The 26,826-nt window shown below is 48.6% G+C and overlaps 2 protein-coding genes across 3 annotated transcripts in view; one reads left to right on the top strand and one right to left on the bottom strand.

Annotated features, from left to right (window-relative positions):
• Nucleotides 1-22,680, top strand: part of LOC118211312 (low-density lipoprotein receptor-related protein 1-like) — a 161,802-nt gene extending 139,122 nt beyond the window's left edge. The window contains exons 59-90 of one of the 2 annotated variants that reach the window (XM_035388438.1): nt 332-519; nt 878-1,083; nt 1,568-1,756; nt 2,269-2,417; nt 2,911-3,004; nt 3,615-3,731; nt 4,136-4,255; nt 4,441-4,563; nt 4,977-5,102; nt 5,548-5,664; nt 8,815-8,921; nt 9,517-9,649; nt 10,098-10,220; nt 10,314-10,436; nt 11,260-11,397; nt 12,112-12,249; nt 12,658-12,777; nt 13,001-13,293; nt 13,676-13,854; nt 14,167-14,273; nt 14,540-14,659; nt 15,085-15,261; nt 15,576-15,716; nt 15,878-16,045; nt 16,525-16,686; nt 17,091-17,271; nt 17,401-17,502; nt 17,891-17,964; nt 18,050-18,143; nt 18,611-18,649; nt 20,405-20,549; nt 20,717-22,680. In XM_035388438.1, the coding sequence (XP_035244329.1) occupies nt 332-519; nt 878-1,083; nt 1,568-1,756; nt 2,269-2,417; nt 2,911-3,004; nt 3,615-3,731; nt 4,136-4,255; nt 4,441-4,563; nt 4,977-5,102; nt 5,548-5,664; nt 8,815-8,921; nt 9,517-9,649; nt 10,098-10,220; nt 10,314-10,436; nt 11,260-11,397; nt 12,112-12,249; nt 12,658-12,777; nt 13,001-13,293; nt 13,676-13,854; nt 14,167-14,273; nt 14,540-14,659; nt 15,085-15,261; nt 15,576-15,716; nt 15,878-16,045; nt 16,525-16,686; nt 17,091-17,271; nt 17,401-17,502; nt 17,891-17,964; nt 18,050-18,143; nt 18,611-18,649; nt 20,405-20,549; nt 20,717-20,854 (4,431 nt within the window). In that variant the 3' untranslated portion in view covers nt 20,855-22,680. The remainder of the gene's footprint in view (nt 1-331; nt 520-877; nt 1,084-1,567; nt 1,757-2,268; nt 2,418-2,910; nt 3,005-3,614; nt 3,732-4,135; nt 4,256-4,440; nt 4,564-4,976; nt 5,103-5,547; nt 5,665-8,814; nt 8,922-9,516; nt 9,650-10,097; nt 10,221-10,313; nt 10,437-11,259; nt 11,398-12,111; nt 12,250-12,657; nt 12,778-13,000; nt 13,294-13,675; nt 13,855-14,166; nt 14,274-14,539; nt 14,660-15,084; nt 15,262-15,575; nt 15,717-15,877; nt 16,046-16,524; nt 16,687-17,090; nt 17,272-17,400; nt 17,503-17,890; nt 17,965-18,049; nt 18,144-18,610; nt 18,650-20,404; nt 20,550-20,716) is intronic. The other variant, XM_035388439.1, reaches the window with a different exon arrangement.
• A 549-nt stretch (nt 22,681-23,229) lies between these two features.
• LOC118211311 (formin-like protein 3) overlaps nt 23,230-26,826 on the bottom strand; it is a 43,575-nt gene continuing 39,978 nt past the window's right edge. Inside the window, exon 26 of the mRNA XM_035388435.1 lies at nt 23,230-25,164. Within this exon, the coding sequence (XP_035244326.1) occupies nt 25,100-25,164 (65 nt within the window). The 3' untranslated portion in view covers nt 23,230-25,099. The remainder of the gene's footprint in view (nt 25,165-26,826) is intronic.

The raw sequence follows: 26,826 nt of genomic DNA, 5'->3' as shown, positions 1-26,826 counted from the left end.
AGTACAGAGAAGGGCAACAAGACTGATTCCACAGTATGAGTCGTGACATAAATACAGTAAATAACCGGCTGGCATTCTGTACAGTAACGTAAGAATTAGATTTTCACAAGGAGTGAAACTTGAATATAGAAGGTTAAGGACGATCTTGAAAATTTCTCCTGGAAATTTCTTCTTTGTTATTGTTGCCCCTACAGAAGTTCTAGAACTACTTCTCCTCATGCAGTGCATATTGGTCTCTTTACAACCCTCATTTCCAATTCGCTGATGCACCGATTTGTCAATTTGACATGTCTGACCCACTCCGTGACCCGCCGATTGGCTCCTTTGACAGGTGCTGCACCGCACCTCTCTCAGCAACCCAGACGGATTGGCTGTGGACTGGGTGGGCGGGAACCTGTACTGGTGTGACAAAGGCAGGGACACCATAGAGGTGTCGAAGCTGAACGGGGCCTACAGGACGGTGCTGGTGAACACGGGCCTGAGGGAGCCGCGCGCCGTCGCCGTGGACGTCCGCAACGGGTGAGCCGCCACACCGACTCCCCTACACACGGGCACTTACCCACACACGCCTGCATATACGCAGATACCTGCACACGCATGCCCGCTTCCACACACTCACAAAATTGAAGTTTTGAGAAAGAGATCTCCACGGCTCATCGACAGCCTTTGAAATTGCAGTCCATTTATTGCGCAGACAGCTGAGAGACCAAGGCAAATTGCTTATTTTTACTATGCAATAAACCACTAGTCTAGGCCTGAGGAACTGTTTTAATTCATCAGTTAAGTGCTGAATGGCATTAAGAACCAGCAGACCCTGTAGTTCCCCAGAACCCGGTTTTCTCTGAGCAATGCCGTCTTCCTGTTTTGTCCCTCACAGGTACCTGTACTGGTCGGACTGGGGCGACAACCCCCACATCGGCCGCATCGGCATGGACGGCAGCAACCGCAGCGTGATCGTGCAGGACCGCATCACCTGGCCCAACGGCCTCACGCTCGACTTCATCAACGACCGCATCTACTGGGCCGACGCCCGCGAAGACTACATCGAGTTTGCCAGCCTGGACGGAACCAACCGCCACACAGGTCAGCAGGCCGCTTGCCCCGCCCTGAGCTTCAGGGCTCCAGGTTAGAAGAGCTTATTGGTCGAGGCGGAGGCTACATCGAGGTCATCCAAGGTCATGGTTGGATGGAAGAACTACATCGGTCTGTTATCTGAAGGGGGGAAGGTGTAGGGTTGTGATTGGTTCAGTTTTCATCCAGTTCATAGCCTGGTTCATAGCTTCTGTCTCTGGATTACATTTTAAACTTCCCTATATGTCTTGGTTTTCATACAGATCCAAATAAATTAGACAAAATTTTGTGTAATGTCAGCAATCTACCAAATCAATCATAGAAGCTCAGTTTTTCCTGTCATATTCTAAATGAAGTTCACACACAATACGTGTCCAGTATGGTCTATGGCAATAGTATTATAATCATTTCTGACGTGTGTAGAAATGAGACTCTGATGATGATAACTCAGCGTTGTGATAGTGAGCGGGTGTTCTGGTGTTTGGTCCATCTGCAGTGCTAAGCCAGGACATCCCGCACATCTTTGCCATGACGATCTTCGAGGAGTTCATCTACTGGACCGACTGGGAGACCAAGTCCATCAACCGCGCGCACAAGTCCCTGGGAACTAACAAAACCATGCTGATCAGCACCCTGCACCGCCCAATGGACATCCACATCTACCACCCCTACCGCCAGCCCGAAGGTCCGCACCCGCTGCTGTGCCCCCGTGTGCAGACAGGGGGCAGTAGATGGCAGAAAAATATCGTTTTTAGCCTGAATGGAAGAGTTGTCACTCAGGACTTAGAACCAAATGGTTGTTTGGGGAAGGGGGGGGGGGAATTATATCATCTTTTAGAGTCTTTTTAGAACAGATATTGAATGCCAGTCCCTCCCAAAACACCAAGCAACAGTGCCCCCACCACCACCACACATGCACTTTTAAAGTGACATCTACACCTGGATAAATTCTATATTTATCCGTAACATTGACTCACTTTTAAATAAGAGCAATTTTAATAAAATTAAGCAGCCAAATAGTGTTTGTGATGGTAAAAAAAGCAGTGCTTGTATTTATCTGCAAGTCAAAGTTAAAGGTGAATGTTGATTGAATCCAGGCCAGTGTGTGTAACGGCTGACCTCTACAGGGTCACTCTCACTGCTGCAGGATCGAGGATAGTTTTTTTTTTTTTTCTGACTGTCCCTCTTCTTCCTCAGTGACTAACCACCCCTGCCAGACGGACAACGGGGGCTGCAGCAACCTGTGCCTCCTCTCCCCGGGCGGGGGCCACAAGTGCGCCTGTCCCACCAACTTCTACCTGGCCAACGACGGGCGCCAGTGCATGTCCAACTGCACGGCCAGCCAGGTCAGGACCCCCCCGGGGGGGCTGGGTGGGACGTGTCGTGGAAAGGGGTCTCGGTAGACAGCAAGCTTAATGTGATACTGATGGGCTTGTGGAGTCACGAGTGGATAGTCTTGGGTGCAATAGCTGATCTTTAACCTACTGCTGACATGGGCAGATGTTTGTCAGCTTGCTGCTGCCTTGTTTCAGTGGCTTCAGTGCATTTTGTGGAAAACTTCTTGTTTTGCCGTGCAAATACTGCATCGCTGGCAGCTGTGATTTTAAAGTAGATCTGTGGTGCGCAAGCCCCCCTGTTTGCAGCAGGTCAAAATAATTGTAAGCATCGCTACAAAAAACGAGCATCTTTTAGTGAGCCATCAGTTTTGTAGGAAACTAGGCTGAATAACGGATTACTTCATTTGAATAAATAAATTACTGCATTTTGTGGGTAACATAAACCTCAACCATTATAACCATGTTACTTATTTATCCCCTCCTCTCCTCTCTTCCTCTGCAGTTTGTTTGCCAGAACGACAAGTGCATTCCCTTCTGGTGGAAGTGCGACACAGAGGACGACTGCGGGGACCGGTCTGACGAGCCTGCCGACTGCCGTGAGTTTGAGGGATTATGGGAAGTGTAGGAGGACAGATATAAAAAACTACAGACTTGCAACACACAAGATTTGGCCTGCAAAGTGCGTAGTAGTCCTGTCGAATCAGAGCCGTCATTCTAAATTAAATTTGAAACTATTTCTGAATGTCTTCTTTCCAATTCTGAAATAAAAAGCAGTTTCCTTTGTGGAGTTCCTGAGAGAGCTGTGGTTAAATAAAGGTTAAATAACAACAAAAAAAAAATCCACTTTTTCCCATGAACATATGACAGTCAAAACAGTCATTACTGGTTATAATCACTGAACTAAAAGCACAAATGCGTGTGTTTTTGTGTGTGTGTGGGTGTCTGCTGGCATGTGTGTGTGTGTGCGTGGGTGTGCACTCATGTGGGTGTCTGCCATGTTTGTGTGTGTGTGTGTGTGTGTGTGTGTGTGTTTGTGTGTGTGTGTGTGTGTGCGCGTGTGGGTGTGAATTCGTGTGGGCGTCTTCCACGTTTGTGTGTGTGTGTGTGTGTGTGTGTGCGTGTGGGTGTGAATTTGTGTGGGCGTCTGCCACGTTTGTGTGTGTGTGTGTGTGTGTGTGTGTGTGTGTCTCCTCCACCTCCCCACAGCTGAGTTTAAGTGCCGCCCGGGTCAGTTCCAGTGCGGTACCGGGATCTGCACCAACCCCGCCTACATCTGCGACGGGGACAACGACTGCCAGGACCACTCCGATGAGGCGAACTGCGGTGCGTCCCCTCTCCTGTCTGGTGGCTGCGCGTGCGTGCGTGCGTGCGTGCGTGCGTGCGTGCGTGCGTGTGTGCGTGCGTGTGTGTGCGTGGCAGCAATTGCTTAATGGTTTGGGAACTGGGCTTGTAACCAAAAGGGTTAGGATGGTACTTAGGTACTTGCTTCAGTACATATCCACTTAAATGGATGGATACTATGTAAAGATGTATGAATCGCTCTGATTTGTGTCTGCTAAATGCCTGTAATGTGTGTGTGTGTGCGTGCGTGCATGTGTGTGTGTGCGTGCGTGCATTCTCTCTTTCTGTTCCAGATATTCGTGCAAGTTATTTGTAAGTCTGTGTATTATTACAGATGTGCATTTGTCTTAGCCCTCTCTCTCTCTCTCTCTCTCTCTGTATTGCAGATATCCACGTGTGCCTGCCCAGCCAGTTCAAATGCTCCCACCCCAGCCGCTGCATCCCCGGAATCTTCCGTTGCAACGGCCAGGACAACTGCGGAGAGGGGGAGGACGAGCGAGACTGCCGTAAGTTTTCACCCCCCCCCCCCCCCCCGTCCTCATTCTGAACCCCGATACTTTCACTTCTTCACCATAGAAAAATGCTATGGCTAAAATCAAGCTTGTTTAATTCCTCAGTCAGTAATGAGTTGTTAATGAAATGAGTTGTTAATTATGTGCCCTGCCCCCTCCCCTCCCTTCCCCCGCCACAGCCGAGGTCACCTGCGCCCCCAACCAGTTCCAGTGCGCCATCACCAAGCGCTGCATCCCGCGCGTCTGGGTGTGCGACCGTGACAACGACTGCGTGGACGGCTCTGACGAACCCGCCAACTGCAGTAAGGCCCCGAGCCGGCCCTACCTCTCCCGAGACTCCGCCCATCTGCATCAGCCCGCCCACCACACCCACAGCCTGCCTTAAATTTAATTAACTACAGCGTAGCATGAGAGTGTGTTCATAAACCTGTCATGCTAGCAATTTTTTTACAAAATTGTACATTTAAAAATGCTATTTGCATAGACAGACCGTGTAGATAACATATTCCAATCTACTTAAGAGTTGACTAGTATTCGCAAGCATCACAGTCCCTGTTAACCTCCTGGCTCCTCCCCCTGGACATGTGACCCCTCCCCTAATTGTCTTTGGCCCCTCCCCTCCTGCGTATGCATCGCCTGGCCGCTCGCCCTGCGCGTGCCCCGCCCTCTCCTCACGCTGCGCCCCCCTCCCGCCCCCCTCCCTCCCCCTCTGCAGCCCAGATGACCTGCGGGGTGGACGAGTTTCGCTGCAAGGACTCGGGCCGCTGCATCCCCGCCCGCTGGAAGTGCGACGGGGAGGACGACTGCGGCGACGCGTCCGACGAGCCCAAGGAGGAGTGCGGTGAGCGGGGGGGGGGGCGGGGGGCGGAAACCGCCGGGGCGCGGGGATAGGGTCACGCTTCACGTGTTTTGGCTCGAGCTAGTTCACTTCCCGTTCTGTTCACATACGTTCTCACTGCGCGCAAGTGACGATTCGATTTGCGCTGTGTGCTATGTGGCTGTTCACTGGACTCTAGAATGCTTGCAGGGCTTCAGCAGTTTAGAAGGACTGGGAACCAGTTTAGCAAAAAACTATTTCATGTTTTCCCAGTGCTGCAGTAAGATGTGGGGTAGTGACAATGTTTTCCACATTTTTTTTAAACTATATTGTGCAATCTAAAAAAACATTTGTATTGTTTTTGCATTACTTGGTTACATAGGCTACTTTTATATTTAATGTATGCAGGCAAAGCAAGTTCCCTTCGTTCATGTAGATCATAATTGTGTCTGTCTGTCTGTCTGCGCAGATGAAAGAACCTGCGAGCCCTATCAGTTCCGCTGTAAGAACAACCGCTGCGTTCCGGGCCGCTGGCAGTGTGACTACGACAACGACTGCGGGGACAACTCGGACGAGGACAAGTGTGGTAGGTGGCGGGAACCGTCCAGTCAGCGTTGGACAACGGATGGGCTTTGATCTGTGAGAATTTACTGAGCAAAGGAATCCAGGCTACCTTGAGTGGGCAGGTTACATTGGAGGGTCCAGGTTACATGGAAAAGGCCAAAATAGACAGAAAAGGCGGAGTTACACAGAGAATGCCAAGTTACATGGAGAGACCAGGTTACATTGAGGGGACAGTTTTACAAGAAAAGAGCCAGACTGATCAGGAGAGACAGAGGAGATTAGATGTGGGTTTAACTTGATGAGGTTAGCACTTTTAGGGGCCTCCAAGCAGTGAAGGGTGCAGGCCCTTATCATCGGGCTAGGCTGGGCCCTACAGCCTGGGCATCGGAAGCTACAGCTTAGTGGCCGGACGCCGTAGCCCGTGTTCCAGCAGGGGTAGGCCAGGGTGAAAGAATAAACGATTGCTCTTTATGAGCTGTGTGAAAACCCGGCACCACTTGCATCTTTACCCACTCCTCCCTCCCCATCATTCATTCCCCCCAGTCAGCTCACCGCACGCTAACTCAGGGGTTCGTTATGCGACAGCACCCATTCCCACGATCCTTTGAGGCAGGATAATAATGATAATAACTCTACAGCTGAAGTTGGCGGTCACAAGGGGGTCCGACGCTCCGTTGTCTCCTTTTGATGTGTGTGACCGCCGCACCTGTTCACACGTGTTCACGTCCTGTGAATTTATTTATTTTTTTACTTTCATATTATTATTATTATTTTTTTGCTTTGACCATTGACTCATCTCACTTCGCCTTGTGTTTATTCTTCATTCTTCACTGGCCTGTTGGCGTGAGTCAGAGGTAGGTCTCTAAAAAAAAAACTAAAAAAAAAAAAACCACTCCCACCCTCCACCCCTCCCCACACCCTGACTGAGCCCTCCAACCCCAGGGGGCGAGTTCAGGACGCAGAGGTCACGCGTGGTCATCTCAGAACGTGGTTGGCGGGAGAGTCTGAACCCCAGAGCCGCTGGCCGTAAAGGCGCCGTCAGGCTGGCTTCAGATTTCCCATGAGCCTCCTGAACTCGTCCTGACCCCTCCCTCCCTGCCTTGCCTTTGTTGCTTCCAGTAGTGGGTTCGTTCACCACGTCTCTACACTGGAGGTCTTTAGGAGCAGAACGTCTGAAGGGGCACCGCACCCTAAAATCAATTCATGGCGGTTAACTTAACTGTCCGCCGATAATGTGGTTAAGACAACGTGGCGGTTATGACGTGCTAGACATCCTTCTCCCGTCCTGAAGACGTGTTATAGGTCACCGAGACGGCCACGCCCATTCAATGTTTTGGGAGAACATAGCTACAGTATGTCATGTTGCATGTCTTGGATGCAAGATGTGGAAAGTGAGATATCAAGGCAACCACTGAAAATTTCTTAACCTTCCAACCCCTGAAAACTCAATAAAACAGTTTGACATCTAATTATGGTGTAGTATCCCTTTATGTGTTCTTAAAGGTAGCGTATTCCAAGGATAAATATTACATCTCCCCTTAACATAAGAGGCGTAAGTTGCTCATACAAGCCAACAGATGCAGGAAAGAAATTTACTGGTGTACTTGTATCTGTACTTTGTTTTTGTCCCAAAAAGTACAGGGATGCATCAGATTTTAGTCTTTAGAGTTTAGGGCTACTGCCCCGCTGGTTTGTTTTGCCCTGTAATGCTTGTCTTCGGGACTTTGTGAAGCCGTCATTTACAGACCTCCAGTGTGTGTTCATGTTGATCTGTGTGCGTTCAACGTGTGTCCTGCATTCCTCTTGTTGAAAGCTGCCAATTTCACTGCTTTCTTCAACAGCAGTCACGTGTCCTTTGCATTTAGTCAGTCAGCCACTAGAGGGCAGAACCTCTCGTATGAGTCTGCCATTGCTGCTGTGTAGGCCCACCAGTTGACATGCCGTCTGGTAACAATATGGAAGAGCAAAATAGCACTTGAAAGCTCACACGCCCTTTTATTAGGTAGAGGACAAAAAAACTGGGTAATGCCTTTTTTTAAACTGTGCAAGTAAACCTAAAAGCAGAACAAACACATAATTGTATTATAAATATTAGTACTTAATGAACCAAAAGGAAATCCAGAGAGGTGAACGGGGTATCTAAAACCTGCAGACAGTAGACCCAGTCACATGACCAAACGTTTGCCAACATGGTGATATCTCAAGCGATTGCCCTAGGTTGTCCACAGCCAGCCAGGTTCCACCACCGGAAAACTGCGGGTTAGTAAACATTGCTAAATAGCGAGAATATTAATAAACTGAACACACAGGGCAAAGATAGATCAATCTTTTATAAATTTAAAAAGGCATTGGCAGTTTGGAAATTAATGTATGAAGGTCTGTGTAAGATCACAAATATGTGGTTAGAATGTTGACTGAGCATTCTAATTCTGAGGTAAGAATCATTACTGGTACTTGAAAGCAATGGTGTTCTAGAATTTTAAAATCCTTCCAAAAAAAACATTAAAAATGCATTCCCTCCTGGCAGTCCATCTGAAGGCCAGCGGGGGAAGCTCCCAGCTACACTGCAGTGCTGGTTTCTTTCATCTTCATCCCTGTTCAGCCACCCTTTGCACTCATACATTCATGTGCCTGGTATTGCTCGTTTTGGGACTCTTTTACCAAGTAGCAGATTTTCCAAAGCTCTGCAGGAGTTTCATACCAGTTCATGGTCACTTTTACCGTAAGTGCGAGACGGTGAACCATTTTAGCTGAGGATAAGCTTCGAAGCGTCTGCTGCCCAATGACTTAATGTGATGTCGTCATGAATGCAGCCCCATCCCGTTCCCATTCGCATACACTATCCTCTGCCTCTCGTACCAGTCCCTCCATCCGTGTTGCATGACAAAGCCCAGTTCCTCCCAGTGATGTAAGCGTGCGTGTGTGTGTGTGTGTGTGTGTGTGTGTGTGTGTGTGTTCCTGTGGGGAAAGGTGGCATTCAGAAAAGTGTGTTCGCTCTTCGCCCACATCGGTGTGTCTTAACCCCTCCTTCTCCCCCTCTCTCTCCCCTCTCTCTCTGTCTTTCTCCCCCCTCTCCCTCTCCCTCCCTCTCTCTTTTTCTTCCTTCCCTTCTCTCCCTCTTCCTCCCTCTCTCTCTCTCCCACTCCCACTCCATCCCTCCTCCCTCCCTCAGTGCCGCGGAAGTGCTCGGAGAGCGAGTTCGCCTGCACTAACGGCCGCTGCATTGCGGGGAGGTGGAAGTGCGATGGAGACCACGACTGTGCTGATGGGTCGGATGAGGTAAGCTGCCCCCCCCCCTTCCCCCCCCACCCAGGGCGATCGCTGACTCCCCCCTCCTCCAGGGGAGACATCTTAATTTCAGTGACACGCCCTTCACAGCATTACCCAGGCACTCAGCTGAATCTAATATTGATCTCTTTCCCTGTCATAATCATTATGAATTTTCCACCATTCTGTGCGATTCAGACGAAGGTCTACTGGCCAGAGCGTTAGGACTGACCCAACGTGGCCATGAAACTAGTGCTTTTAAAGGATACACAGTGATCAGGAGCTTCTCGGTTCTGATTGGGTAGTCATCATCTCAAAGCACATATGGGCAACAGGCCTGCAAACATATCTTCATACATTCCACTATGATGAAATTCTGATGAAAGCCTGTTGTTCTCCCATATTGTGTGATTGTGGACCAGGTGACGGTAGATATGGAATGACTAGATTGGCTGTGTCATTCTGATGTGTATTTTGTATTTTGTTGCTAATGCAACCAGGCATTGTAGAATAACAAGAACTGCTATCATGAATATAGATTGCCACTGTCATTTATTTAACCACTGGAGATCAGATGAGACGTGTTCCTCCCCACCTCCTCCCCCAGAATGGCTGCGATCTGAAATGCGACAGCGACCAGTTCCAGTGCAAGAACGGCCACTGCATCCCCATCCGCTGGCGCTGCGACGCGGACGCCGACTGCATGGACGGCAGCGACGAGGAGAAATGCGACAGCGGAGGTGAGGAGCGCCGCAGCGAGCCGCTAACCGCTAACCGTTAGCCCAGCTCTCAGCCGTGCGGTGGTCAACTGCTTTTAACGGCTCGGCAAAATTCAAATCCGAGAATGAGGGACAAACCATGATGGAAAACTTCTTCCATGATATTTGCCTTTAACTTAGCAGCAAACCACTGTGCCAGTATAGCACTGTAACAGGTGTTGGCTAATTCAGGGCTACTGAATCATAATGTGTGTTTACTAAGCAAGCAAAACTTGGTTGAGCCTCTTGAGAGCATAGCCCCCCAGTTCTGGCAGTATTCATTGTTTTTTGGATGGTAAGGAACGTTGAGGCATTGAGGTCTGCAGTGTTCCCGGGCTTGGAATAAAGGGGGGCGTGGCTGTGGAACAGGCCACGGCATCTCACTGTATTTCCCCCTCTTTTCTCCCACGTTCCTCTGCTCCTGTCTTAGTCGGGCGACACTGCCCCCTGGACGAGTTCCAGTGCAACAACACCCTGTGCAAGCCGCTGGCCTGGAAGTGTGACGGCGAGGACGACTGCGGGGACAACTCTGACGAGAACCCCGAAGAGTGCAGTGAGTCCCCCCCCTCCCCCACCTCCCCCACTGCTCAGCGAGCGCCCCCCTGTGGGTACTAACGCTCGTCCCCTTTCTCCTCCCCTCCCTCAGAGAAGTTCCAGTGCCCGCCCACCCGCCAGTTCCGCTGCAGCAACGACCGCGTCTGCCTGTGGGTCAGCAAGCAGTGCGACGGCATCGACAACTGCGGGGACAACAGCGACGAGCTCAACTGCCGTGAGTGTCCGGGCCTGGGCCTTAGCCTGCGGGCACCAAGGCCCTCTTCTGTGGCCTACCACTGAGAGTGTCACAGAGTGACTGTCTGTCTCAGAGTCTGACTGTTTCAGGGTCTCAATGTCTGTCTCAACATCTGGACTTCATCTCCCACTGTGCTCTCTGCCTTTTGAATGTACCCCTGCTCAATGGAGTGGAAATGTGGGCGGGGCTAACGGTTCCAGAAGAGTTTTTTTGATTCAGATTTTCCAGGTTGTAGATTTAAATCTAGGCAATGAACCTTATATTACGCAAATCCCAGGAGTTGCCTGGATTATGAAACGTTGCAATAGATTGAAGTTATGGCCCTTTGTTACGAATGTTTTGATGATTCCTAATGCAGTGCTTCTTGGGTCTGGTAGTTCATGTATTTTCTAAAATTATTATGTCCAGTTTTGTACCCTTTCCTTGTTTTCAATGAACCAAAATTGTTTTTACGCTATTGCTAATTTTTTTGAGGTGATCATTCAACCAGGAGAATTCATGTCCTTTGCGAAATGCCCAAACAGTACTTATAGTACCGAACACATTAGACTCTCAAGGAAAAAAAAGAATAAAATGGAGCTTTTGCTTCCAGAAATGAAATCCCTCAAAATAACCATGCCCACGCTTCCACTGTATTGGACCCCTTCACAAGTCTTTCCAACAAAAAGTTAAAAAAAAACTGCTGCAGGTTCCTGTATACTAGATAATGTTCTGACAGACTCAATGCAGCCAAAAAAAAGATCCCTCCCCTCGCCCCGAAGGCGGGATGTTTTTGCCTGAACCGCTCCCGTCTGTCCCGCAGAGGGGTCCAAGACCACGCCCGTCTGCGAGAAGGACGAGTTCACATGCAGCAACGGCAGGTGCGTCAGCTCCACGCTGCGCTGCAACTTCTTCAACGACTGCGAGGACTACGGCTCGGACGAGATCGGCTGCAAGAGAGGTACGCAGAGCTGCGCAGAGCTGCGCAGCCGCGCCGGGCGCGCTGCTGCAGGGGAGAGAAGACCCGCCAGGGACGGTCGTTTGGAACTGAGTTCAGAGCTTCAAAACTTTCGCTCCACCGTTCCTTCTTCCGTGACCATTTTTCTAGCAGAAAAAGCTTTTTTTATGTAACGATTTTGGCACACAAAATGTTCCAACTGAAATAGTCCCTTAGCAGTGTCACCTTGCGAGGCTCTTACTTTTGAAAGTAAGTTTTTGTGTCAGCAGTTCTGTTCAGTCGGAGACATCACACACCCCCTCCCACTGGTGACTCATTTTCGGTCATTTTTATTCTTATTAGTGTCATAGATTATCTGTGCTGAATAATAGCAGTCCCTCCCCAGAATGTAACCTCCTGAAGATGCTTCCCGTACCCCCCCCCCCCCCCCCCCCATCCCTAACCACAGCCTCAAAGCGCATTACAGTGAGCTGGAGAAGCTCACCTCAACCTTCACCGATGTATAGCCCCCACCTGGATGATGCATGGCGGCCATTTTGCACCCGAATGCACAGCACACAGCATTTGAGATGGAGAGGGAGAGAATTATTAATCTAATTATACTAGTTGGCCAGTCTCAGCCAAGATGGGAATTTTGCCAATCAACACCCACCCTACTCTCAGTGACTTTGAACGTACTGTGCCCCCTCCCCCTCCCCCCCCCCCCTTCCCCCACAGACACTGTGCTGAAGGACTGCCTTAGCAACGGGACCCAGTGCGGAGACGGGGACGAGGCGCACTGCGTCACCAACGGCACCAACTCCTTCTGCTCCTGCAAGCCAGGCTTCCAGAAGACTGGCCACAACATCTGCGAAGGTGAGGACACTGCAAGCCCACAGCCCAACGCATACACATACACACTGACACGGATACAGAGATATTAGGTAGAATTTCCCCTTTGAGACGGTTGATTAAATATGTTTGTGCCTCCAGCTGCAAAAGCGGGTTCTATCAAAGCGGTTTTTCAAGTTCTAACAACACATATTTGTTGTGCTAATCTATTCATATCAATTTTTTGCTAGAATTCTGGATCTAGGGTAAGAAGTATGTCAACACATGGCTATGGGTTAGGCCTGTTCGGCAGAAATGTTTGAGCAGTTTTACATGTATGCTTTTGTCTGCCTAAGTTTTATAAACATTCATGAGTGACTGACAGGCACACGTCACTCCTCTGAAGGAGCACATTAGAACCCTGAGCTTTGTGTTCTCGCTCATCCGTTTCAGATAAGAATGAGTGCAAGCAGTTTGGAGTCTGCTCCCACATGTGCAACAACACCAAGGGATCCTACAAGTGCAGCTGCCACAAGTACTTCACCAGGATCAATGACACCTGCAAGGCTGACAGTGAGTCTCTCTATGTTTCGCTCTCTCCCTCTCTCTCTCTCTCTCTCTCTCTCTCTCCCTCCCTCCCTCCCTCTCTCTCTACCCCTCTCTTTCTCTCACGTTCTCTCTGTCTAGCTGTTCTTTCCAATGCTATCTGAAGATACTTCTGTTGCACCCTCATACGCATCAGTGTGCGAGAGCTGTACCTTATCATTGTTAGTCACTGCCAGTACTCCCTCCCCAGATATCAACAGCAACAGGCAGGTGCTGTACATCGCCGACGACAACGAGATCCGCAGCCTGGACCCGGGCATGCCCAACGGGCTGTACGAGCAGACGTTCCAGGGCGACGCCAACGTGCGCATCAACGCCATGGACCTGCACGTCAAGTCCAATAAGATCTTCTGGACCAACTGGCACACGGGCCGCATCTCCGTCTACGAGCTGCCCGCCTCCTCGCCCAACTCCAACACCAACACCAACTCCAACTCCCACCGCAACCGTCGGCAGACTGAGACGCGCGTCACCGACCTGGAGGTGCGAGAGAACCCCCCGTAACTTAGCAACGAGCCTTTTGTTCAGAACCAAGGGCTGAGCAGTCAGATAATGGCTCCTGTTAAGAAACGTCACAGTTTAGTCTTAAGAGCCGTTCGGAACTACGGTACCTTAAATTAAGCCTGGGATCCTTTTTTCCTTGTACTGTAAATGTCTCTTAGTTTGGTTGTAAACCCCTGTGACTAAACCTGAATGCTGGGGCTTTTGATATTCCTGAGGGTTACATTTTTTGGAGATAGAGGGACTTTACACTGTTGATGATCAATGGTTGATCAGATGCCGAAAATTCTTTGGTTGAGCTTCGAACCTGGCCAAACTCAGTTTTGACCTTGCTGATCTCTCTCACGCTGCCTGCCCTCCCCAGATCCCTGGTCTGAAGATGCCTCGCGGGATCGCGGTGGACTGGGTCGCCAGGAACATCTACTGGACCGACTCCGGGCGGGACGTGATCGAGGTGGCCCAGATGAACGGGCAGCACCGCAAGACCCTGATCTCGGGCATGATCGACGAGCCCTACGCCATCGTGGTGGACCCCCAGAGAGGGTGAGCGGTCCGGGGGGGAACGGGCAGCAAGTACCCAGATAATGGGAGGGGCCGTGTCTTGATTGGTTCAGATGAGGTAGCTCCATGAAGGGACTCATGAAGCCGCTCTCAGCCAGGCCCCAGGTGAGATAAACCTCCAGAGAAGTTTATGGGATCGGTTGAGCGGAAAGCTGCGTCATGGCGCCCGGTCACAGTAAATGAGGGCTTGGCCACACCGGGAGAGGCTGTTCCTCCAGCTTTACAGCAACATACCGGCTACGATTACCTTAGCGCCACTCGCTGACTGTCAACCTGTGGTTTTCCCCCCCTCAGGACTATGTACTGGGCGGACTGGGGAAACCACCCCAAGATCGAGACCGCCGCCATGGACGGAACCATGAGGGAAACCCTGGTCCATGAGAACATCCAGTGGCCCACAGGTGAGGCTCGCCCCTCCTCTTTAGCATTGGTCAGCTACTACTCTATTCATCTCAGACACGTACTGACCAGGACACAAGCAACATTTCACTTAGCTTTCTACATGTTGTCGAAAAATGTCACACACTGAGCTCACTAATGTCAAACACACACTTAGGCATTTTCTTCTCAGTCCTTCTGGAACCTAAACTGGCAGGGGGATACTCCCCTCCCCTCACACCAATAGCCTCTCTGACGCTTCCCCGTTCGCCCCCCCTCATCTCCGCAGGTCTGGCCGTGGACTACTTCAACGAGCGCCTGTACTGGGCCGACGCCAAGCTGTCCGTCATCGGCAGCGTGCGGCTCAACGGGACCGACCCGGTGGTGGCCGTCAGCAGCATCAAAAACAGTTGAGTGCGCCTCTTCCGTCTGGGGATTACCTGAGGGTTTGAGTGTTAAACGTGAGATGTCCTTCTCGATCCCTAACCCAAGTCCTGTAGATCCACAGGGCACTTGATTGGTTAATTAAATCAGTAGATTACAGAGTGAAGTCACCTCACTTGGTTTCTTGAGTAAGTTGAATTACAGGTGAAGACAAAAGCCACCCTGTGGCTGTTCTGGACCAGGGTTGAGGATCCTGCACTAGCCTGTATCATGTTAATGGGTTCCAGGTTCTTCAACTTGGCCCTGTCTTTTAGTATGGTGTATTAACATGAGGGGGAATCACTACTTTTGGTTGTTACAGTTGGCATTTGTGCTAACAGAAAAAACAGATGCACACATCATAGATCCACTCACATTCTCTCTTCCCCGTTCCACCCCCACCCGCCACAGACCTCCACCTCCCCTTCAGCATTGACATCTTCGAGGACTACATCTACGGCGTCACCTACATCAACAACTTCGTCTTCCGAGTGAACAAGTTTGGCAAGGGGACCATGGAGAACCTGACCACGGGCATGAACCACGCCACCGACATCGTCCTGTACCACCGCAACAAGCAGCCCGAGAGTAAGGGCCCTCCACCCGTCCATCGCTGCCCAGTGACGCAGATTGTGTACACAAGTGTGAATTCATTCAGATTTAATTTGGTGGTTATTGTTGGCCAGCTCACACTCCCAGCATGAGTCTGTAACCCTTTCAGGTGTAAAGTCACAAATAAGTGAATAGAATGTTCTTAACGGAACATTCTAATGCTGATATAACAATCGTTACTGGTAATAGAACGCGGTGGAGTTCTAGAACACTGACGTAGTATTTTGCAAAAGCAGTCCAACAGACCTACTCTTCGAAGGGCTAACGGGCTAACGCTGCGTCTCTTGCAGTAACCAACCCCTGCGACCGCAAGAAGTGCGAGTGGCTGTGCCTCCTGAGCCCCAGCGGGCCCGTGTGCACCTGCCCCAACGGCCACACGCTGGACAACGGCACCTGCATGGAGCTGCCCTCCCCCACGCCGCCGCCCGGCCGTGAGTAACCCTCCCTTGAATTCCTGCGCGTTTAGCAAAAACGCTAGCATTTGCAATGATGATACTGAAAGTGTGCGCTTTTGCGTAAATTGCGTGCGAGTCTTTGGAGTGCTTCAGCACATTGAATTCTGTCTCTCTCCGCCCCCCCCCTCCCCCCCCAGCCCCGGGGTCCTGCACGGTGCAGTGTCTGAACGGGGGCAGCTGCTTCCTCAACGCCCGCAAGCAGCCCAAATGCCGGTGCCAGCCCAACTACAGCGGGGAGACGTGCGAGATCGACCAGTGCAGGGACTACTGCCAGAACGGGGGCACCTGCACCGCCTCCCCGACAGGTAACCACGCACCCCCCCCCCAACCGCCAAACCCACCGCCCCCACCGCCAACTGCTGCGGTCTAAACACGCAAGGCTGGTCCAGGGCCGCTGTCCTGGGGGTTTCTGGGTATTGTGTTTTTAGTTCTCGGCGAATGGTTCCCATTCTGAAACCAAGGGCTGTCACTGAATATCTACTATCTATCTGCATATCATATTTGGGAAGGCAAATTTTATAATTTTATTATAATATTATTATTTTATTACAGGACATAAGCCTATAGAGGACAGAAATTTAAGTGGTAGCGCATTTTTTTAAAGATCAAGTTTCTTTCACTAAGGACTTCCTTTTATACAACTATCGTTTAGTGTGTTTTGTCAAGTGGTGCGATAACCACTTGACTGTTCACCTCTAGTGGTTCCATTCAATGGTCTAGTGGGGTGACTCCCTCTTTCTTTTTTCCCTCTCCCTCTCTCTCCCTCCTGTCCTCCCTCTCCCAGGGACCCCCACCTGCCGCTGCCAGACTGGGTTCACGGGGCCCAACTGCAACCAGCAGACCTGCAAGAGCTACTGCCAGAATGGCGGCAACTGCACCGTCAGCCAGGGCAACCAGCCCACCTGCCGCTGTCCAGCCGACTTCCTGGGAGACCAGTGCCAGTTCCGTGAGTGTCCGCCCGGCGCCCCCTACTGTTCACTGAGGGAAAGTGCAGGAACCAGCTGTGGGAAGGGTTAGGGGCTGTGTACACCTACTGGGGCTAGCCCATGGGGGTTTTTTCACGAGGCAGGATTACGGAGTTAGCTAGATAACTGCGCTGCATGAAACCCAGAACAACTCTTTTTACTTGAGTCCATGTTCCAGATTTGGGTGAGTCCTGGGTTTTACTCAGTGCAGTTATCCAGTTACCCCTTCACCAGGCAAGAATAACATACATTTTGGTGCAGCACATATCCTGCAAATAGAAGCATGTTACGTGGAGTATAACACTGAGTTTGTGAGTGCTGTTTGTTGTTCGCACGGTTGGGCCCCTGCACCTCACGCCAGCTCTCTCTCTCTCTCTCTCCTTAGGGGCGTGCGAGGGGCACTGCCAGAACGGCGGCGTGTGCCTGCAGGCCCCCAGCGGCGCCGAGCACTGCCGCTGCCCGCCAAAGTACGACGGGCACTCCTGCGAGATCGACAAGTGCCACTACTGCTGGGACGGCAAGTGCATCCCCAAAGGCGTGCAGTCCAACGGAGAGGTCACCTGCAGGTACGATGTTCAGGTGCTGCGTGTGCAGCAGGTGTGGGTATCGTGTTTAGCGGCAGGAGATTGCCAGATAAAAGTCAGAGGTGAGTTTTCTTCTTACCCATCATCCTCTGTTTCTCGGGCTGCGTTCAGGTGCGCAGACGGGCAGATCCAGCCCAGCTGTTACACGTGTAAAGAGTACTGCATCCACGGACTGTGCTCCATCAACCCCCGCTCACAGCTGCCAGTGTGCCAGTAAGAGAACACACACACACATACATACACACACACACATATATACACATACACACACCCACATATACACACACATACATACACATATATACACACACACACACACATGCTCACACACACACACACACACACACATATACATACACATATATACACACACACACACACAGATACACACACCCTCACACACACACAGAACCTCACACACACGCTCACACACAAATGCACACACACATATACACCTTCACACCCTCACACACACACACACACACACACACACAGATATACACACACACATAAACATAGATATACACCCTCACAGACTCACACACACGTACAGTCACACACTCCAGCTGAATGAGACGCCTGACCCTCTCTCTGTGCGCAGGTGTCCGGCAGGCTGGAAGGGATATCGCTGTGACACGCCCAGTACGGCCGCGGTCTCCCCAGATTCAAACAGCCGTAAGTCCCTCCCCCGGCCGCGCAGCAGCGTGACAGTCACCGGCTCCACCAATCCCCAGCCCTAACGCCCCGCTGTCATTCACAGGAACCGCCTCCATCGTCATACCGGTGCTCCTGCTGCTCCTGCTGGTGCTGCTCGTCGCTGGCGCCGTCTTGTGGTACAGGAGGAGAATGCGTGGGTGAGTGCAGAGCCACGGCCGTCATGGCTGCTGTCGTTTCTGCAGGGGGGTTACCTGTCTGCAGCACCCAGTTCATCCCTTCACCTCCCACCCCCATCTCCCGTAATAACCTTCTGCTCATGCTGTCTAAATTTTTCCCGTCTACCTTTCTCTCATTCTTTCTCCCTCGCTACTTTTTCTCTCGTTCTCTTTTTCTCCCCCTTTCCTACTCCCATTTTCTCTCTCTCCCTCCATTCTTTCTCTTTGTCTCTCGCTGAATCTCCTCTCTCAGCCTCCCTCCTCTCTCGCTCACGCGCGCAGTCGCTCGCGCTCTCTCTCCCCGCCCATTCCGTCCGTCTTTTCGTCTCTCCGTCCGTCGCTCGCTCTGTTCCCCCCCTCTCCATTCGGTCTGTCTCTTCTCTGGAGGCCGTAGAGGCGCTGGCCGTCCTTTCTTGCTGTGAGTAACTGCGCTCTCTCCTGTCCCTCAGGTCTGTAAGGCCGGGCAAATCCTGCTCAAGACGCTCGCGGTAACACTCACAGGGTCAAGGCTGGTTTCCACCGTGAACAATAACTATGACTATTAACCATAACTATGAGCTTTCCATTCAAACGAATGAGCGTATACAAAAATACACACAAAAAAAAAAAAAGCATTTGCTGTAACCTGTAACGGTGAACATCGTTTGGACCACTAAAATCAACGGTTAAAAGAACACTTTGATTGCGATAAAGCGTATCTGACCCAGTAACTGCCGTCCGCGGGAAGCACGGGGGCGTGCGACCGACAGCCATGTACCACGTGGCGTCTTCTGACGCGGGTTCGCGAGAACGACGCGTGCTTTATCGTTATAGTTGTGGTTATAGCCAATAGCTAGCTTTCCCGGCGGAAACGAGCCTTTGCACTCTCCGTGTGTCCCTCCCTATCCGTTCCCCCTCTCCCCCTCGGTGAATGCCATCTGGTTCCGGGTGGAACCAGGCTGTGTTCTCACTGTGTTCTGTGCCTTGTGCTGCTAGCCTCTCCGTGCGCTTCTAGGGGGGGCCTGCTGTCCTCCTCCCTACTGTCTGGAGCAGGGTGTTCCCCTCAACCCTGTCCCCCCAGGAAAACAGGAAGTGATCTATTAAATAAGTGTTTGTGCAAGACACAGAGATGGCCTGCCCCTTCCCCCAACCCCCCTACCCGACTCCATTGTTATACATCTATGGTATGGTTTATGTGTGTGAATATATGATGGCAGGAGAGGTAGCATCTTGCCTGCATTGTTCCAAGCGGGCATTTGGAAAATGCAAATGTCCAAAATCCAGCATTCGCCAAGATCTGCCAGCTTGAGCGGTTACTGTTCAAGTGCCTCCAAAACCCCAAGAAGCCAACGGTTTGCTAATGTGGAGAGCGTACGTTTTGTGTCAGACAGCTATTAACTTACTATACTAAGAAATTACACGTTTTCTACTTAATTAAATTTTTTTGTCCCAGGTTTTGAGCTGTTTTTTTCCTCTATCTACCGTAATATCTGTAATGCTACTCTTAGATTTCTGTAATGTTAGAAAGCATTGTTTTCATTGACGAATCTACCTTTTTCATCCATTTCAAAACCTCTGTTACCGTTATGTCAGCAATCCATTTGATGAACTCAGAACACCATCATGCATCTAATTTGAATGTCATGTCAACTTAATCTGAGTGCCGATGGTGCCAACATTGTGAATAGCATAATCGTAAATAACCACATCATATCTCAAAAGTTTGCTATTGTCGTTTTGGCTACATTGATAGCTAGAATCATATTTACAGGGAAGAAAAATTATTTAACTGGCTTGTTTTATTCTAAATACAGCTAGTTATAATCATGAAACTCAGCTGTCCAACAATCAAGCGGTAAAAATCTGCAGGCAGGTGCATGTGCAGCTTAGCATTTTCTGGTGTGAACAGTGAGGTAACAACGAAAGTAAAGTTATCCTCATCATTCCCAAGTTTGCTTAGGTTGAGCGCACTGCTACGCTGGAGCAGTGTTAGATACGTGTGACCCCACCCCATGTAGCTGTCAGTCGCGCGGGCTCCTTGGCGATGTTTTGGCAGGCCGATGTGTACCCACTCTGGGCCCTGTATGTTGGTGCGTGCTGGGTTTGACTCGGTGCCTGTCTGTGGCTTGGATTTGGGCTTCCTCAGTGCAGTGACTGTGATGTGGGCGTGTCTCTGCTCAGGGTCTGTGGACATGGGGGGGGTTTGGGGGGGGGGGGGGTCAAGACCACACAGCTCACTCCTCATGCCACTTCCTGCATTGCAGCGCCAAGGGCTTCCAGCACCAGAGGATGACCAACGGGGCCATGAACGTGGAGATCGGGAACCCGGCCTACAAGATCTACGAGGGCGAGCCGGACGACGACTCCGGGGAGCTCCTGGACTCGGACTTCACGCTGGACCCAGACAAGGTTAGACGCCACGCCCCAGCCCCATCTGCCCCCGTTCCACAGAGCATGCCCCAAAAAAACCCCCAGGCTTAATCAGTCCCCCCTACCTTCTGCCCATTCAAAATGGCGGTATGTTAAAAAAGTGTTATTGCAGTGGAACCTCTGACACCCTTTCCCCTCCGCCATAGCCCACCAACTTCACCAACCCGGTGTACGCCACCCTGTACATGGGCGCCCACAACAGCCGCAACTCCCTGACCAGCACGGACGAGAAGAGAGAGCTGCTGTCCAGAGGGGACGAGGACATGGGGGACCCGCTGGCATAGGCCGGCGCCCCCTACTGTCAGCAAAACGCCGCTACACAACATTTATCACCTTTTTATTTTGCCTTTTAAAGAAAAACAAAAGTACGAAAAGCAACAAAAAAAAGCAAGAACACTGTATAAAATGTACAAAATGAAGGACTACTTTTGTATGTGATTGCAGTATTATATTTTGTTCTTTTACAATTCTTCTGGTCGAAAAAAGAAAACCTTTTTCTAAAAGATTTTTTTTTCTTTTCTTTTTTCTTTTTCTTTTTTTTTTACTTTTAACCCCTCCCCTTTACCCAAAATAGCCACTACCTCTGTGCAGCAATGAAATGGGGGGAGAGAGAAGGAAGGAGAAGAAACAGAACAACAGTGGAACAATTTTAATTTTTTATTTTTGTATGAATTGTATAGACAAAAAAAAGAACGTTGTTCCATCCAATAGCGCCAAGTGTCTGTTGTTTGCAGTGCCAGAGAGCCGGAGGGTGAGCTCAGAGATCAAGTTAAGTAGCCAGTGCAGTATGTTTGTTCGCCCCCACATGGATCGGTACTGCTGGACGTGCGTGGAGAGAGGATCGGGGGAGTTGCGTTTGGAGTGTACAGCACACGTAAAATGTTGGCTTGGTGGCATCTTCAGTGTTTTCCATGTTTCTCACTCAGAAGCCAGTGTCGAAGAATGACTGTGTTTTCTTCCTTGCACAGACAGGTATTGCTTAAGTGTTTTCGAAGTTATCCACAAGAATGCAAACGTGTACCTTGACAAAGTCAAGGACAGTACGGTTTTTTTTTTACGTTTTAAAGTTTTAGGGTTGGAGAGATGTACAAATAGAATTGATGTGCATAAAAATGAATTTGTGTACGGTGAGGGGATTGTGGCGGTGATGGAACATTCCGGGGTCGTGATGCTTCCAGGACGGGAGATTGGCGGGAGACAGGGACCACATGTGGACGTAAGCGGAAATGTTGTGATTTGCGTAGCGACTTCTAACGGGTCCCTGCAAGTCTTTACAGATTGTGTGAACCAGGTCTGCGCAGCACTGTCAGAGGCTGATCAGTGCGTAGCCAGAATTACATTACAGGCATTTATAGTATTTAGTAAAGGGGGGAGAAGACAGGGAAGCATATCTTCTTATTCACTAACTCTTTTTTTGTTTTTGCAAGGGCTGGACAGCATACAGTATACATGGCACTTCTGTGTGGATTTTAGTGATTTTTTTATTTTAAAAAGGATGATTTGCTCATACAGTAGGTTTGTGTTAATGCTCATTTTAAACCATTCCGAAGAGTTCTGTAATGTCTCTAGTCGCATTTACTCGGTATTTTGTTTTTTGTTCTTGTGTTTTTTTTCCGCCACGCTGCTAACGCTACGGTTTGTCTGTTTGATACATTCAAGCTCAGCTAGTCACATTGTGCTGAGTAGCTGCTTGTGTTGAAGGTGATCAGCCATATTAAATGCATGTGAACAACAACAAAAAGAAACGGAAATAACTAGAGTAACCATCCTCACCCGACACCACGCAACAGTATTCATGCGAGTGTGATTTAGATTGTTTTTAATTTTTTTTATTTTAGCTCTTCTTGCTTTTTCATTTTTGATCGCGAAGGAGAAACGAGTACAATCATTTGTTCTAAAAACTTTTTGCAAAATCATACATGCATTTTTTTTTAAAGATTTTGTTTTTGTTTTATTTTTTAAAAAAATGACAAAATAGCTTTTATAGTAGAAATGCATGGATGCTCAGACTTTCTTCTGGAAAGAATGTTTTTTTTTTTTGCTGGAGTACTTTACAAACTAAATAACAGATATTGTTATAAATAAAAATTTTAAAAGTGTACAGAAAAACAGTTGGTCCTGTTTGTTTTGCTAGATAGTCATTTTGTCCTTTTACGAATTTGGCTGGTTTTCCAGATGCAGGTGGTCTTCGCTCATTGAAGAGTCTTGGTAAAATCCTGCAGGACTTTAGCCCCGCCCATAATGCCTCTGTGAGGCAAAAAATAACGCATTCCAAGGGCTTGCCTTGTGTTTATTCAGTGTTGGCTGCGCGACCACAGATAGTGGTTCGCACACCCAACACCACTTTTAAAATGGCTGCAGCTATTTTGTTCCCCATAATTTCCCCAGACCTCTTCAGCATGTTCCTTACTTGCCAACCTTAGAAGAAAGCCCAAAAAAACATGACATCATTGATATATTGAGTTGTGCAATAAGAATGTATGTTTTATCTCTCCTAATTATTCCACAAGGGCTTTCAAGTGATTTTTCCAAAGTGGTCTACCTCAGCCTAACAGCTTTGAGGTGCCTTTTTTCTCATAAGATGTTATGCGGGGTTGAATTAAGCTGCACATATCAATTTTATTGATAATCAAGTAATGAAGACCAGAAGCACTCAGGGTTTTCCATTTCTGGTCCAGTTTTTTATTGGGTATTTTATCAGTAAGGATGGAGTCACAGTTTGCAAAATGTATCATCTATTACTTGGCAGAAGTTATCAAGAATTCAGGTCAATTCTCTGCATTACTGACTTTTTATTACAAGAAAAGGAAAAAGGTAAGCATAATTTATCTTGTAATTCTGAAAGAGTAGTGTTTATAAAGGATAAATTATGGGCATAAAAGAAGTGTAATGATATAGTATATTACTACACTGGAATGCAGAAATACACAGGGGTTATGGTTGCTGAATCCGTATGGTTACTCTTTGCCACAGGATCAGGGGTCGTTGCCCTGGACTTGGAGAGCCACAGGGCCTTCTTGTTTTTGTTCATTCTCACAACTTAAATAGGTCACTTAAAACAGTTACTGTAACTGACATCCTATCGGATCTGCAATCCCTGCTGATTTTAGGGTGAGAACAAAAGCCGGCAGATCCTGCGGCCCTCCACAGCCAGGGTTCGGGGGACCTGCGCTAGAGGAGAAACATTCTTTCCCGTTTAAGCAATGAAATGAACTGAATAGAACAACTTGAGTAGGACTGCATGACATCACGTGAAATCTGCATGCCAACCTGGCGCATCCGCAGCTGGCAGTGGCCTGAGGTTCGGCAGGTGATTGACAGCTGGAGTCAGCTTCTCGGCGCTCGATAAATAGCGCTCCCCTTCGGCACATCAAAATCATTTTTTTTTGTTACGAGCCAAAGGTTAGAGGGAAGCCAACAAAGTGACCTATACAGGACTAGCACAACGGAAATATTTGCTCTTTCCACAAAGCATTTTGGTAGTTTTCGTGCTGGCAGCAACTCAACGATAAACCATGAGGCTCACGCATTCTGAGGCGGCGCTTGTGGTCCATTCGGGACAGGCGAACCCATTTCAATTATTCTACGTCACAAACAAGATAATTAATTGAGCAGAGATTATGCAGATTAATATATTGTACAAACTATACTCTGTGCTATTCCCCGGGCCTCAAAAACCATTGCATCACTTATGGTTAAAACTTCATTAGATGCACATTAAAAAAAAAAAAAAAAACATTAAAGATTTTTAACAGTAGCCAACTATTTACAGCTTTCCAAAATGTTATCAAGCAAAAAAATATAGTATAAAAATATTTAAATGATACAAGGTACATATTACATAAAATCATTTTTAAAAATAATACTGTTGAAACAGGCACTTTTTAAGATGGCCAGAGGTCCAGAGGTAAGAGCAGTTTTGGTTTGGCTAGCTTTTGGTTAAAAACAAATAATGACAATAATGAGAACACTGGCAGTTGTCTGCTATAGTTCTCTTTTCAGGACGCAACCGTTGTATTCTTTTAGCAACTGCAAAAGGAGCAGCAGCAACACACAGCTGCAGCTGTTCCGTAATTAGAATCCTGCTGTTGATTGCACAACGCTTGGAATATAAAACATACACATTAAAATATTACAATACACACTTAATGGAAAGTTCCATTCTGGGCTAGCACTGGCCAGCCTAGTGAATGCAATTTGCCTTCTGTTAGTGGTCCAGGTTTAGCTAATGCCAATGGAGCCCTAATGTACTGTCTGTTACAGACTGGAAATAGGCCTGGCTTGTGTTTCTGTGCATGGAGGACAAGATGGTGGTGAGCCCCCCAGTGCAGCGTCCCAAAAAAATAAATAAAAAACATAGTAAAACATTCCTGACTTCGTGAGTCCGACAGACAGTCGACGCACCGGTGGACCGCGGAGGCCATATTGAGACTGAAAGACCATCCGCCTTTTCATACGCAAATGGGCGGAGCTGCATTTAGAATTGCCTCAGGAGGGCGGTGTGGGGGTGGGGGTGGTTCGGTTCTCCCTCACGGCCTCTTCCACCCGCTTCTGATCACAGCGTCGGCTCGGCGGAAGGGCTGGTTTCGGAGATCTGGGGGGAGCGGAACAGGGAGACAGGCACGGTCACGGTAAATCTCCCATCTTATGCTGCGTGCCTTTGTCACCTCAACTAATGCCGTCTGCCATCACAACTAATTATAACTGGGGGTGACGGCTGCACGGTTCAAAGAATTAACTATTATTTAAAAATAAACATATCCTTGCACCAAGGTTTGAAATCAATAGCATTTTCAGTTAATTCAGGAAATGATTCTCGACGTTCAAGAATGTTATGGGAATTTTTAGATCCATTAACTGATTTTACTTCATTTCCTGGCTTAACTGAATTGAAAATGATTAGACCTGGTTTTGCATGGAAATAAATATTTTGGAGAAAAGAACCTGACTGTACAATCAACAGAATTAAGCCTATTAATTACTAAACTGAAACAAAGAGTAACTGTGCCTCTCTGGACTTTGAGATAAAAGCACTGCTAGAAACACAGACCAGGCACAAATAAATGACCTCAGGCCACAGACTGCACATTCACACTGCATGGCTGTGACGTTCTGGCAAAGGCAGCATTGCCACAACATTGCAGGAACGTTGCGAGAAGGCTGCGTAGCCATTTACTTTCTTATTGTACATTTAAAGAGACAAAGACGGAGGATGAGGACGAAGACATGGGGATGGATGATGAAGGTACACCTATTGAAAGAAGAAATATGACAAAATAACCACAGAAAATATCCAAACTATGATCAACAAATTATAGTCAGAGTGGCAGCAGAGAGGCCTTCTTATCTCCAATTTTCATTATTATTTAAATTTAATTTTAGTTTTTTTAAATTGGAAATTTCCTTATGGTAATTATAGCCCCATCTCTTTGCTTTAGCATTGTCCAAAAGGTGTTTAACTAGCTGGTTCTTCTTTTCAGTCTGGAATGCATGGGACAAGCCCTGTGATTACCCTGAGGGACAGCACCGCCATTGAAAATGGAGGTGTCCAATGTACCTGGTGAGGCAGATGATACTATAGCCAAATAAGCATTGACCCATGGGACTCCCAATTTTACTGTAAAGTTTAACAACAAGAACAAGAAAAGATCCAACATGAATGATATACTTCACTTTACTAATGCCTTACAATGTGCTCGGAGTTAACAGTTTAAATTGTTGATCACAGTTCATTTCTGGGTGTTTTATGTTAGTGACTGTTGTGCTGGAGAGTGATACGATTGGCCAGGCGAAGTTTTGAGAAGCAGGTTAGGGATACATAATGCTGATGGTGTTATGCAGTTCGTTAGTTGCAGCGCAAGGATGAGATTGTGGAAATTAAAGAAGACATCTTTCAACCTTTGAAAAAATTCTGGCAACCTTCATAGAAATCACCCTCCATCCTAGCTAGCTTAAGACGAGCCTTTGTAGACCTGGCCGGGTGGAAATCCTAGCTCAGGTATACATCTAGCTATGAAACTAATGGCTATTTGGCAAGAAAGTTGTCAACATAAATACAAAATAGGGACCCGCAACTGCATTAGGGAACAATAACAAAACATAAACAATAATTATCAGCTGACCCACCAGTAAGGAAGGCACTTAACTTGACTAACAGAGAAAGCATCGGCTTACAGTGAAGCTATGCAAGTCACCCTGCTAAAGCGAATACAAATCCCACTAAATCACCCCCCCCACCCCACCCCAATAATACTGT

This window comes from Anguilla anguilla, chromosome 13 (genome assembly GCF_013347855.1).
Source record: "Anguilla anguilla isolate fAngAng1 chromosome 13, fAngAng1.pri, whole genome shotgun sequence".
NCBI classification, from domain to species: Eukaryota; Metazoa; Chordata; class Actinopteri; order Anguilliformes; family Anguillidae; genus Anguilla; species Anguilla anguilla.
This window is presented reverse-complemented; position numbering and strand designations above follow the sequence as displayed.